General features: G+C 31.0%; 1 protein-coding gene across 6 annotated transcripts in view; it reads left to right on the forward strand.

The window, feature by feature from the left end:
- Positions 1-15,287, forward strand: part of LOC143225716 (formin-binding protein 1-like) — a 42,452-nt gene that overhangs the window by 15,028 nt on the left and 12,137 nt on the right. For 3 of the 6 annotated variants that reach the window (XM_076455616.1, XM_076455607.1, XM_076455631.1), the window contains 7 exons: positions 4,115-4,230; positions 4,967-5,017; positions 6,128-6,275; positions 8,479-8,541; positions 11,185-11,289; positions 12,313-12,441; positions 14,400-14,546. In XM_076455616.1, the coding sequence (XP_076311731.1) occupies positions 4,115-4,230; positions 4,967-5,017; positions 6,128-6,275; positions 8,479-8,541; positions 11,185-11,289; positions 12,313-12,441; positions 14,400-14,546 (759 nt within the window). The other 3 variants (XM_076455624.1, XM_076455641.1, XM_076455651.1) reach the window with 3 other exon arrangements.

Here is a 15,287-nt window from a genome sequence, read left to right on the forward strand (position 1 = left end):
GACTGCACATTGGTCACAGTTTTCAACTCTTTCATGTGTTGTCTGTGTGATACTCAGGTCACAATAAACCACATTTTATTGTCTTGTCGTCGTTACGACTCTCAAACAACGGCGGCACCATTTTAAACATGATCTGTCTTCAGGTTTAGCCGTAACGTTAGATAGTGTTATTGGTGTTGGTGACACTGTCCATCTTATAAATGTTTTTAGTTTTTAAAAGTCATTCATTTTTTAACACCGAGTTTTTAATTCAACAATTAAACTTTGTTTTGTTTTACCTCCATTCATTTTTACGAATTATAATAATTTTACTTTAACTTTTTACCGACTGTTTGGCACAGATTGCCTTACGCCATAAAACGTCAAACCAACCAACGAACCAACTTAACTTCCCTCTCCATTCCCTAGTAGCTCAGCAGTACGTCTGAAGGTTTATAACATAAAAATCCGGGTTTAAGTATTTGTGGCCGGCACAGGAAAGATAGCCCATTGTGGAGATTTGTATCTAACGAATAAACAAACAAGTATATTGACAATAATAGGAGTAAAAGTAATACCAATCGTTTTAATATATGTAGTAAAGTGTCACAGGACAGTATTTTTCAAACTGAAATCTGTTAACCTACACCAGGGCGTTCGCGAGTGATGTCTGAAATTAAAAAAAAAAGAGCTTACGATTTATATAAAATTCATATGTAGTCTCTTTCCACACACACACACACACACACACACAACAAGAAATCATCGATAGGTTGTTTTGTGTCTTAGCGTTAGTAAGGGCTGTTGTACTGGGGAGAGAAAATCAAAAATCTTGTGTAGTTTATTACACTGAAACTAAGTGTTAATGACCAGTAATCTGTGTAATACTTGGTGATGATTACTCGGGTTAACGAAACGTACATATTCCTTTCATATAAAGACGTTAGGCTTTATATTAAGCCTAAAACAAGCAGTTCAGTTTGAAAGCTTTATATTAAGCCTAAAACAAGCGGTACAGTTATAAAGATTTGTTTAATGTAGAAATAAGATTTTTTCTATATACATGTTTTGAAAGAGGTGAGGGGGGAATTAGGAGGGTTGTTGATGTACACGTTTTATGTAACATTTTCCTGAAGTGCATTTTAAAATATTTAGTTGTTTTTTGTCGTAATTACTATGTTTGAATGTTTGTGCGTGAACAAGCACATAGTAACTCGACTGAACTTGTTTTTACTTAGCACATTCATACGGCGCTAATTAACGGAAATAATGAATTAACGCTGTGTGTTACAGACGTTACAGAACTGTAACATTCTTTCTTCAGATAATTACTCGAAACTCCAAAATTAAAATTAGATCAGGTTCAGAGATTTTCTGGCGATTTTTAATAAAAAACAATGCCCTAACAAAAACCGGAGATCCGTAGACATAACCTTCACAGAAGTTATATCACCCGAACCTATTTTCAAGGACTTTGTGTGTGTGGAATGAGCTTCATTTATACATTAGATACAGAAGGCGTGGACCTCTCCACCTTTGACATCAAAGTTACGCCACTGCTCGTGATAAATGGCTTTTAATTATCAGGTTTTGAACTTTTTAAATATCGCAAAAATATCGCTTGGCATTGTGGTTTTAATCAGGGCCAGCACTGGGAGTGTGTTGAAATTGGCCTTTACACCCCTATATTTTCCCCCTGGCTTATCCAAGTGCGTTTACCCTACCATTTTAAGAAATTATCACTTTTATCCTAGTGGGATAGGACAAGTCTACAGACTTGTAAAACTAAAACACCATGTTCGATTCTCTGCGCCGGAAACAGCTCTTGATCTGAAAGAAACAAGTTGTACAATTTTAGAAATCGCCAAAAAGAGCCTACAAAGGGACCTCCTTCACCCTTTACTGAAGAGAAAAAGAATTGGAGCCGCCGCTGTTTGTAATTAAAATAAATCACCAAAATTAAATCGTTATATAGAAACACGATAGCAGTTGAAAGTGACTTTTACAACAAAAACACTAACTTGATCGACCTTTGAAATTTGTATATTTAATATTTGCAGTCAGTAAATTAGAAACTTGTATATATATTAGCACATCTGTATAATGTTAAAATAATAAACCTACAAGGTTGAAATCTATACACACAATTAAAATCATTTCGAAACAATGACTACACAAGTTTCTACGTGTCGCAACTATCTTCAGGCGTGAACTTGCGATGAATTTCACAGTTTTATTTTTAAATTTCACGCGAGTTGTCTGTAATTTTGCATTTTTGCACAAATATCAGATCAGGTCTCGTCACATTCTTAGACAAAGAGAAAATTACAAACACGTCGCGTGATATTTAAGAAAATATAAAAGTGTGAAATTCTGAGTTCATAACTCCATTCTTGAAGATGATGTGTGACGCTTTGAAACAGGTAGTCATTATTCACTTACACGGAAAAACTTAAAAAAAAGGAAAACGTGATTGTGCAAAAACTGTTTGGTAAAATATGATTAACACAAAATTTCACCTGAATATGATATACTTGCAAGTGAGAAAACGTGATTTTAAATTACCATTGTTTTTGAAAATTTTAGCTGTCTACTGACACTAAAAATGATACAGGTGCGTGAGAAAAATAATTACTTGTGGGAAATAAGTGAAAGAACAGTATCTGTATCTTGACTTGTATGAAGAGGAAAAGACGAGTGTGGGGGACCCCTTCCCTTCCCTTTTCTGCCTGTCTCGTTTCAGGGAAGTTACTAGACACGTAACGAAAAAAGCATTTCACAAGACTTTTTTGTTGTTGTTGTTGTTGTTCCGATATTCAAGATGAATAAGTTGAGCGAAATTTATTTTACAGACGAACCCGTTTAGGTAATGACAGTTTGTAATGGGAACAAAGCAGAATTATATAGGGGTGAATTACTGAGAAATAATAACTTGGATTGTCGTTGGTTTGGAGATTATTGTAAAAATCACGTTCCAACAGCATAACTGGTAGTTACTAGTTGTTGTTTTTTTATTTGTATTAGCAGCATTGTTAAATTTGTGTGCATGATTGCATTGAACAGTGCAAATATTGACTGTATTATCCTGGTTTGTATAAGGCAGTGTTAAAAGGTAATGTTTGGTGTAGCTTTAACCATAAATTTATGTAGAAGAAAATATGGCTTTTAGTACCTGATTCAGTTTGATCTTTTGGCAGGGTCAAAGTTGCAAACAATGATTCATATGTAACTCGTATAGTTCAAAAACATAATATAAATGGACATAACTAGTATGGTATCTTACATTAACATGGTAACCATGGTAATAGGTATGGTAGCTTGCAATAGCATAGTGACCATTATGTAACAGATATGGTAACATGTATTAGCTTTGTAACCATTGTGCAACACATATGGTAACTTGCATTAGCATGTTCACCATTGTGCAACATACATGGAAACTTGTTTATTAGCATGATAACCCAAATAACTATTATTGTAACTGTTATACACTAGTATAACTATTGTGCAATAAATGTTGCAACTTGTGCACCTCTATGGTAACTGTTGTGCAACAGATATGTTAACTTGTAAATTGGTGTGGCTATTGATGTGTGACTAACTTAGTAACTCTTGTAAAATGACTTTACAATATTTTAGACTTTCTGGTCTGTGAGTTTTGATGGTCCATTTCTTGTAAAATTATATTAATGTTTCTTGTTTTATAAGATGCATACAAATGAATCAAGGGAATATCAAGTTTTCCAAAATGCCTAAATATTTTGGAAGGGTACAATCATTTGTCTTCAATGGAAAGATTTATTGAACATTTTAGTCAAATTTGGGAGTTCTTTAATGGATAAACTTTTGACACAGACCATTCAATTCAACTGCTGTACAAAGCCCAGGAATTTAAGAAGGTTTTGGCACAAATTAATCTATCAACTTACGTATGTTCACACACACATACACTAGCAGTGTTTAAGTGATGCGACCTGCATTTAAGCTGATATGTATGCTTGGTATTAATATTTTTTGTACTATCAGTTCTGTTTATTTAAGATTTCTTACACTTAATTGTTTTGACAAGCAGACTTAAATAAGTGGTGGAGGTCAGTTGAAGTATTATTAATAGCTTGTGTTGTTTTTGATGTAGGATCGTTATGAGAGTGTTAGTTCACACACTAATCGTGGAGTTGAGTTTCTCGAGAAATATGGTCAGTTTGTGAAAGAAAGAAGTTCAATTGAATCTGATTATGCAAGTAAATTGAGGTGAGTATTGTGGGAAAATCTAAGTGACAGAATGAAAGAATTTTCAAGTAAATCACTTGTATAAGAACAGTTAAACAGGCTTAACTAGTCACAGTCCACATGTTAGTAGTTCAGAAAATAAGTTAAAATGGAAATAAAAATGCCATCAAATTTGTTTTTGTTTATCAACATATTTTTCATGTATTTTACTGTATGTACATAATTCTTGGTGTAGGGGTCCCCTGTGACACACATTGAAATGTTTTTAAAATGATTTTAACTTTTCAGAAATTTCATTTTCAACTCTTATAAATTTCAAACTGGTCATGATTACAATATTATTTAATTTTTGAACACTATATTTTAATGTCACTCTTGTTTTGTAATAACTCAGGTTTTTTTTCCAACCAGTAATATTTTGTGGTGCAGCTGGGTGTTAAAACTAAGAAAAAAAAGGATTAGAATTAACTGTGCAGTATGTTAATATGTTAAAACTATTTACTTTGAAAAATTGCATTAAAACCTCAACATTAACATTAACTACAGTAAAGCATACTCTAGAATGTTGATCATGTTTTATTACACCTTACATTTAACAAAAATCTGCTTTATTAGGCTTAACTAATGAAGGCTGTTTTACCAACTTACAGAAGTGTACTAAAATGTTCTCAGGCAATTCTTTCCAATGCATATATATACTAAAAGTAAGCAATTGTGGAATAAAAAAATTGTTTGAGTTTTTTTCATATTTCTGTAGGAGGCTTGTGAAAAGTTATCTACCAAGAAAGAAAGATGACGATGAAAACCAGTAAGTTCAATAAAAATGATTAATTTTGTATCTATGTAATTGAAAATTTTGTTATATTCAGCCTACAGAATTTGTCAATTTCTTGTGTTTCATCATCCCGTATAACCGTTTTATAAAGGTATTCACTTTACGATGGGATTCAATATTTTTGTACATTATTCACAATTTTTAGTGTTTGGATCAGGTTTGTTATATTTCTGTTTAATTTCTTTCTTATTTATTGCTGGAGTGTTAAGTACTTCATCCAGATCTGAAGCTCTCAGACTTCTGTATTTTGTAGAATACTTAATACTAGTTGTTATGTCAAAATTTTGAGTGTATTAATCATAAAGTATACCAACTGGTTGTGACATTCGTTAAAAGATGCCTTTATCTCGATGTGAGTAACTGTAAATTTTATTATAAATGTTTCATACAGTGATAAAATAGCAAGTGTATATAATACATGTTGTTCTGGGATATAGACGTTTTTTTGTAAGAGTTAAACTGGAATTGAGATTTGTTGTGTTTTAATTTGTAAGTGAATTATGAAACTCGTGAACAGAATATGTACTTTCTGGTTTTGATTGAATGTTTCTTCCTGAAATACATAAAAGTGTGAAATAAGACATAGTTTTTTCTTGTAACAGATTAGGAGCTGAATGTTGACTTTGTTCCCAATAACAAAAAACCCTGATTTTGTTTCCTAATATTGGGATAAAGGAAAACAAGGTTATCTTCAAATATTGCATGTTAATTTTTATTGAAATAATTAAATATGTGATTCTTGTTATTAAAATGTTTCATGTTGTACACCTCTGGCAGTACTCTGTTGTGTAACTTCTTACAAATCGATACTTGCTTTGCTATATTTTATCATTTTACAGTGTGTTCGGCATGTGGTGAAAAACATTTCACAACAACAAGTATTGCATGTATATTTCAAATAAAAATATATTCTAAGGGTGCTTTACTCATTGCAGTTGGTTAGCAGTAACTCTGCAAACTTATAACTCTAAAACCCAGATTTTGATGCTCATGGTGGGTATAGCACAGATAGCCCATTGTATAGCTTTATGTTTAAGTACAAACAAACAATATACTGTTAGAACATTTTTCTTTATTGTTTAGGTATTCCTCTAACAAAGCATTCATTAGCATGTTGAATGAAGTTAATGATATTGCTGGTCAACATGAAGTCATGGCAGAAACGTTTATGACAGATATTGTAAAAGAGATCCATAACCTGATTAAAGAGATAAAGGAAGAAAGAAAAAAGGTTAGCTCGGTTTTCTAATTTTATCTCTGAATCATTTGGAACCTTTAAATCTGAAAGCATTACTGCTGTACAATAGAATTAATCAGTAATTGCTTTTCATAGATGTTATACTATATGTTTAACCTGTTGACTGCCAAGTATTTTAGCTGCTACAATACAATTCTAATGCTTGCTCATTTTGTAACTTTTTTGTGACGCCATTTTAGATTGAAAGTGAAACAATTTGTAAGTAGGGCAAATGTGTGTATGGTGCTGACATCTAGCGTTGAAGTTAAGTATTATTGAGAACGAATTAACTCCTCCGTGGCAATGTGTTACTGATCGGCTTGGACGAGTTATCTCGTCTACGGCACTGAACAGGTTACAGAGAAAAGTTTTGAAAACCATATAATGTATTCATAAGAGTTGTTTTGGATTTAATGCAAGTATTATATATTCACATAACATGTATTGAAATTGTACACAGTTAAATTAACAATTTTATGTTTTATATTAATAACAGGCAAATTTTAAAAACCCTAAGAAAGTTGAAACTATATCTAGTGAGATTGAATATTTCAGTGGTTTTGAAATGATGTATGTCCTTTCTAATGATATTCTTATAAGGTTGGTGTTGTTTTTTAAGTAACTACTTATAAATCTGATGAACATTTTTTGAGAAAATTAAAATGGTTATGCTTTTCACAAGACTCACACCTTTGTAAGAAAATTGTAGTACAAAACTGGTAAACAGAAATTATCTTCAACTTTGCCACAGTGAGTTTATATACAGTTATTGCCTTGATGTCTTTTATTAAAAAGATGTGTATATTAAGAAGGGAAAATAAAAGAATAATAACACAGGCCTGCAAATTTAAACTTCATAAAAGTTGTTTTGGTTTTAATAGCAAATTTTTCATAATTCAAGTATGTAGATTTTGAAAGTAAAATTAATTGTTTTCTATCTCGTAAGAATTTTTTATAAATTGGTCAAAAATTTATTTTGATCAAATTATTATTGTATTTACTGCAACAAACATTTTGTATTGTTATGTTAACAAAAATACAAACAAACTGAAGGAAAGGGAAGAACAATAATATCAAACAAATACACATCTTCATTCATCCTGGTTTCTTTTATGTGTGTGAAATCTACATCCTTTTATCTTAAACGTATGTGTCGAGGAGTGTCTGGAGCATCTTGTTTTCATGATCAGTGGTAATCTGTTGTCATGTTAATGTTCATCTTACCAGATGTCTCCTCTCCATTTCCTTGATGTCTTAATGAAACTTTTCCAGAAAACAATCCCTATCGAGTGAAACTGTGTGAAGGGTCTGGTGTATTAGGTACAGGTACAACAGGTATTTTAGCAAACTGAAGGTTCCAATAAGAAATATCCAAAGCATGTTGTAGCCTTGTATGTTACATGAGCAAAAATAGGAGTTATCTCCATGTTTTTTTTGGATTACACCAGACCATTATTATGTTCAAAACAGCAAAGACATTTTCTTACCTGTAGCCTATTGTCTGAACTCTTCAACACAAAAGATGCAAACTTGTGCAGAACCCATGATTTATCTGTCTTCTTGCTTTTCTTCAAAATACCTACAATACATTTTTAAACAAATTCTGTAATGTTTTACTTATCTTTCTTTACAATAAACTGAAAAATATAATAATGTCAAAGTGCAAACACAAGTACCTGGAAATGACACATCATGAGGTGTGTGAACTGTTTATATACAAGAGGTGTGTTTCTTGTGGGTTCTAGAGCAAGTGATAAGACTCTCATGTCACACTTGTTCTAGAGAAATCTACATCCAGTGGTTGACATTTTAAGAATAAAAAATGTAACCTGATTTCAATGAAAATGATTCACTTGTGTAAAGGTATGTATAACATTTTGAGAAAAAAAATCTGTACATGATGTATAAAAATGGATATTTTTTAATTCAGCATACAGGAATTATTGTAGAACTTGTCAAAATTTCAGAATGATAAAATAGTTACAGACACGTAATTTCTCAGTAGTGTAAATTCACTCATAAAAATAAATAGAAGTTATTTCAAATTCTTCTACACTAAGTTTACATACAATTATTTTCCTGCTTTTTTTAAAAAATATGTATTATGAATTTAAAGTAAAGAGAATAATAATTTATTAAAAGTGTATTTATCACGATAAAGAGTTTTGTAACTTTCTTGCTGTATTCTATATTTCAGTATCTTCGAGAAGGGGAGAATCGTCACAGTCAACTACAGAATGCTTTAATACTACATGATAAGGTAAAGGGATTTGTCTAATGTAGTAATCATTAAAGTACACTGATGTGAGTCATTAGTACAACTAGAGATCTCGCTCTTAAATGAAAGAAAGTTTGATGTCAAGTACAATCACAAACTTGTCAGATGACCTTATTTCTCTGTATTGTGTAATAAGTGGAATAGATATCATTTTCTACCACACTCAAAATAATTGTTCCACCACCAGTGGCATAGAAGTATGTTAACAGACTTCCATTTCTTAAAACTGGGATTTGATACCACTGTGGGCAGAGCTCAGATAGCCCATTGTGTAGTTTTGTGCTTAACTACAAACAAAACAAATGACATGAGTACAGATATTTCATGTAAAAAGAAACTTTTCAGTAGGAAGCATAACTTTGTGGAAAAAAGGTTACAAAATCAAATGGTAAGGCCTGAACCTACCAAATATTAACTGTTTAAATGAACTGGCATGAAGATTGTTTCTTCAAAAGTTCAAGTCTTTTGAAGTTGGAGGAAAAACACGAGTGAAATAACTTTTTCATATATGTATACTGAGGCATTTGTATCATCATTTGAATTTTATTTCCAAAGTTAATAATTCACTCACCAGGAGACTTTTAGGTCTATATATTATTATCTTAGGTTATCAGTTTAGAGATGACTTCCTCACTTGAGCATTCTTTTGATATATATGAGATGGAGAAAGACCTAGAAGGGAATTTGTGTTTTTTGTTGTTGTTTTTTTTTTAACAACTTTTTGTCAGTGTAAAAACTGATTGAATTATATAACAACCTAGTAAACTGATTTATGATTATTTGTTCCTGTGGGCATTAATTCATAGTTATGTTAAGTATTTGCAAGTGTAACTAAGTAATGTATTTTGGGGAGACAACACAACATGTTTTGACAGAACACAGATCTTTTGAAATGTAGTGTGTTCTCTCAAAGATAAATCACTTTATTACACTTATAAATCATTGTATAACAATTTGTTATTATATTAGCATAATGTGCTTCCTTACTTATAATAACTTGATGTTAATGATAGCTGTAAACTTAATTTTGGTGTATTTTTAGTGTATAATTGTGGTTTGTTTTAAGTTTTTGAAGTCAACTTAGATTCTAGTAAATTATTAATAATAAATAAAATTATTTCCAAGAGTCATTCAGAAAGGTTTTTCTATATTTAATTTTGAAAAATTCATTTTTTTTTAAATTTTTACACAAACATTCCTTTTGTGGATGGTAAGTATGTATATAGGCATACTGGTTTGTTGTGGCATTTTCCTTTGTTACTGTTCTCACATTTAACATGTTTAACCAAATTGCATGAAATTTGTTGCACACATTTCCTTAAAGTCTAGTTTGTGCTTGAAAACTTATATGATTTGGTTAACCATTCATATCATACTTTAGGCTGTGAAGTATTGGAAAGTTTATACTAAACAAATCAGTGTAAAACGTTTATACTAAAAAGCCGTTTTAAAAAAAAAAAAAATAAAATAGTTTCATCTCAGAGTTTTTTTTTTTTTTCTGTATTGTATGGCTAAAAATATTTAAATGTGTCCAATAAGAGCTATTTTGTCAATAAAACTAATTTTCTTGTCTGTGTTCTAATAATAATGATATAGCCATTTTCTTGTATGTTCATACGAGTTTTTATTTTAGGAAACTAAGTATTATAAATATGAAAGAAAATAAAACTGGATTTCTTTAATACTCTGAATCAGAAACTTTCATTTTATGCATCAATTTAGACCTAACTTCTTCTCTTTTACTCAATTTTTTTTATATTTATTATTTATCTTTACCAACTGAAGCACCTTGTACATGTATCTAAGAACTACACTGACATCAGCAGTATTTTTTTAACAGTTTTTAATCAATCTGAATTTCTTCTTGATTGATACAAAAGCACATTGCACATGTATCTAAGGCCTACATGTTTATGTTTCTGACAATTTTGTGATCAGTCGTTTAGTGATTGTAGTTACTTTTCAATATCTGATACTCATATGTTCGAGTTTCCTATTGCACACAAAAAAAGAAATCTGAATAAGTCATTGTCACAGGTCTTCAAGTTTACTGTACTTTCCAGTCTTAAACATCCTTAGGTGTCCTTGTATTATAATAATAATCCTTTAGTTTTGAAACACAAAAAAACTATCAATAGAAACACTACAGAAACAGGTTTGTTCTGTATTTATATTACTTTTATAAAGTGTTTAATCTTTATTATTTTTGTACCTAATAATTTAACCTCTTCAATATTACTTACTAAAAATGCAATATGTATATTCAGAAATGTTCAAGAACTCAATATTTGTAACTGTACAGATATGTCAAACATTCTTGTTACTGCTGTCATGCCACAGTTCATCGTTATGTACCTATGATATCCATTCCTGACATTCTATGTTGTTGTTTTATCAATGTTATATATCAATCCTCCACCACATTTATCATTTCAGAACTTAGGTGTATCATGTCTGGTTATTAACAAAAATTGATAAACAAACCTGCTTTCTTAAGACCTAAACTGCATACAGTTAGTCTTTTTCTCTCTTTTTTATTAACCTTGAAGTAAATTATTATTCACTATTGCAAAACATGGAGGAAGTTAGCTTGTTTTTATTTCAAATATGTTGTTTGTTTCACAGGCTAAAAAAGCTTATGAAAAAACATTCAGGGAAGCAGAGAAGTCCCAGGAAAGTTACATTAAAGCTGATGCTGATATTAACTTGTCTCGAGCTGAAGTTGAGAAGGTATTTTTGTTAAGAAAGAGATATTTGTCATCTCTGTATTTAAAATGCTTACAAATCATTGTAGGAGGTGATCATTTAGCATGTGGAAACCATTTTTCTTTAGTTATAACTTTTTTCTTTAGTTATTCTGTATTATGATTTGTTATATTTAGTCTATTGTAGCTGTTTTTCAACAAACAGTAACTGTAAACAGGTTTACTTTACATGTTAAAGCTTGTTTTAAACTTAAAGTACTATCTTTAAAATGTTAATGTTCTACAAAATGATGAATATATTATTATTCAAACACATGTTTTTCATAAAGAATGGACTGAAACAGAAACAAGGTTGAAAATACTATGAATATGTTAAAGTGTCTTTGTATAAGGCATCATATGCCACTAGTTTATTTTTCCAGAAACATAATTTATTGTAATAATATTTTTTAAAAGCAAACAAAATGGTCATAAAAGCAACACTTTTAACGTTTATTAGTTTTATAAGCAGTAACAACTAAAGTATACAATTTTCATTAACACACAGAAATGTACAATAAAACCATAATAGTCACACGAGAACTTGGCGGTTGCTCTATGGTTTTAGTTTTGTTAACCATGTATTGTCATCCACATCAATGTTTAAGAATAAAAATAACACACACACACACATGTTAAACAGTTTGTTCCTCTTTATAAAATAAAATAAGTAATTAATTTATGGTGAAATGAAATGGATACAAAAGTCCCCATAGGTGTTCAGTAAATCAATAAATTTATTAAGTAAAATAACCTTCTAATGGAAAACATGGGTAGATGTATGTTTAATAAGCTTCGTTTGATAATAAGTTGTTTAAGCCAGTTTATGACGTATTGATAATTAAAAAAGTAAAACCTTTTTCTGCATCATTCTTAGTTATAAAAGTGTTAGAATATTCATTCTGTTTATATTTTTTGTGTAATTTAAAATGATTAAATGTTCAAATATTCATTTTCTGTATATTTTTGGTGCAATTTAAAATGTTTTTTTAAATATTGTTCATTAAAGGCAAGAATCTTCTCCAATGCAAAAAACCAGCTTTGTGAAGAAGCAAAGACCAACTATGCTGACCAGTTACAAAAAACGAATGAAATACAAAGAATACATTTCTTTGAAGCCATGCCACAAATATTTCAGGTACATGAGTCATCACTCAGTATAGCCAAGTGCAGCCTTTTTCGTATTAAATGGGATTTTGTGAAATGTTGATATTTTTCTGTAAATTTGGATGTGTAATGTTTATTTCAGTGAAAATGCTTTAAATATTTACTTCAGTCATAAAATGCACTTTTGTTCTTTACAACATAGAGTTATCTGATATATTTGAGATTTTGTGGTGATAGCTATGTACAAATGGAATTTGAGTTAAACTACAACAGAAGAATTTGGAAAGAGGAAGCTTGAAAATGAATACCAGAGGAGCAGAAGTCGTGGTAACAGGAGTAGGACAGTGAATCTTAAGATCAAACGGGTAAACGGAAAGCCATTGGAGCAGGTAGATGGCTTCAGGTGTTTAGGAAGTGGAATCCAAAGTGAAAGAGGAAGTGAGATAGCTGTGAGAGAGAATTCAGACAGCTTGGAAGGAAGTAGCTGCACTCAACTGTGACAGAAGGTTACCAAGATAGTTGAAGTCTACAGTAGTTAGTGTGGTGCCCTTTTAACCACCAAAACCCAAATCTTGAAGAAGAAAGGTGAAAGCATGTTGATAAGAGCAGGAATGTGAGTACAGAGTTAGCTGTTGGGAGTATTGCTGTAAGATAATTGAATGAATAATGCAATTAAGGAAATGACAGGAGTCTGTGGAATAGAGGGAAGGCAAGAGAAGCGAGGCTGAGGTGGTTTGGTCAAGTGAAGAGCAGAACAAGTACTGAGGAGAGCACTAGAGCTGCAAGTGAAGCAGTGGAAAGATAGGAGTAAAGAATACACAAATGACAAAAGAATTACAGAAGACTTGGCAGCAAACAAGATGTTATTGGAGGAGGGCAACACATGAAGGAAAGCAATCCTTGCTAAAGAGGAAAGCTGAAGAATAATAAAAAATAGGACCACTTTAGTCTGGTAGTGCATCAAGAAAATTTTAAAGTAGTCTCTTTTGAAACAGTATTATAAACAAACTTTGTCTGCTTGCTCAACTATTCGTGACCAACTTGTAGAGCAGATAAGCAATAAACAGGGAATTACATTACTCTTTTAACATTACTTATGTCTGAAGTTGTTTCAATTTATGTAATTTTCTTGTCATTGTAGGCTTATACAAATGTTGGAAGGAAAAATGAAAAGTTTTGCACAGTGTGATTTTTGTTAAATATTTAGTCTATATGAATAGTACCAGAGATCCAACTGTTTTCTTTTAAGAATCCCTCTTTCTGACCTTATTTAGATTACTTATAATCCCCAATCTACCCAATTTGTGGATAGTAGAGATTTCCATAAATCAACAGGAATTTGTTAGTAACTCCACTTTGTGACCTCTCATGGGTATCCTTGTAACTATTTAATGTAATGATCTTGTAAAGGTGGGAATTTGTGCACATAGGTCAAGATAACCCCCTCAAGGTAAAAAGTAATTGTGAAGCATAAGTTACATTGATATTTTTAATGATAAAGACACTTGGTTGACATTACCATATTCTAAAAATAAAATTAGAAAAAACTAATTTCCAGTTAATAATAATATAAAATATTTATATTAATCCTTTGTCAGAACTAGCTGATGCATACTTAATACTATAAGTATGCAATATCTGTATCTTTTACTAACCCTAATGAAGTAGCAATGAAAAAATGTTGGCCAAAATTTAAAGTTATTTGAAGAATAAAGGTCATATTTTTATTACCATGGTGTCAGAATCCTTCATTTGTACTAAAACAGTAATAAATTCAATATCATAGTGTCTTGTCTGTGTCAGTACAGAAACTAGGTGCTGTAATATTTCTAATACTATCATGTACCACTTAGTTGATTGTGTATCACTTGTGTTTATTATGAAAGTGATCTTGTTTTGGCGTGAAGAATATTTCACACAACTACTATTCCTGATATCAATTTATGTAAATTAACACCGTTTCTTATCACTGCTATCTTGATCCCTTAGAACATCCAGGACATGGACGAGCGAAGAATATCGTGTTTCCAGAACTTTCTCAAAACGTTTGCAGATATTCACAAGCAAGTGATTCCAATCATTAATAAATGTTTGGAGGGAATTATTGTAGCAGCAAAAACCATTGATACAAAACAGGTGAATGTTTTATGATAGAATAAAAAACTACACGTCAGATAAAGATCTCAAGTGACCATTTTTTTTTCTCTATTTTGACTATATGTATGTGATTCTGATGAAATATTCAGAACAGGGAGAAATATTTGGGAGGGGCAAAATGGAAAAAGGGAATCAGCATTACAGTGTATGTCAACAGCCTAAAAGAATATATGCTATATGTGCTTAAATGCAAACACGGATTCACGGTTTTAATAAAAAAAAACAACAACAAATATTTTTGTTTAACTTCTGTGTTAAGTTTACATCATAATGCATGCAATTTTTTATGATATGGGGGGAGGGGGGCAAATGCTCCCTTTTATCTTTTTTCTTGTAAGTAAATTTGTGGTTAGAGGCTTTTGTGAAAATCATTAAAGATCATTGTCATGTTGTATTCTGTCATAACTTTTAAAATGTTGTGTGTATGGGGGAAGGAAGGTTGTGGTCTTCTAAATATATTAAAATTTTTCTTGATACAAAACTGGTAATTGGATTAACCTTCTTAATTAGAAAAAATTAAATGTGCTAAAGAAAATAACCTAGGTCTGTCAATTAAAGATTATGCCTCACCTTTTCTCTCCATCTATAAAAGCTTTAGTGATGTCACATTCTGAAACTCTTTGTGAAAAGATTGTCTTAAATGCCGTTGAACTTTGATCACAGGTTGTGTTGATCATAAGGTGTTATCTTTTAGTGAACCAAATATACTTATGGACAGCT

This window comes from Tachypleus tridentatus, chromosome 1 (assembly GCF_004210375.1).
Source record: "Tachypleus tridentatus isolate NWPU-2018 chromosome 1, ASM421037v1, whole genome shotgun sequence".
Lineage (NCBI taxonomy): Eukaryota > Metazoa > Arthropoda > Merostomata > Xiphosura > Limulidae > Tachypleus > Tachypleus tridentatus.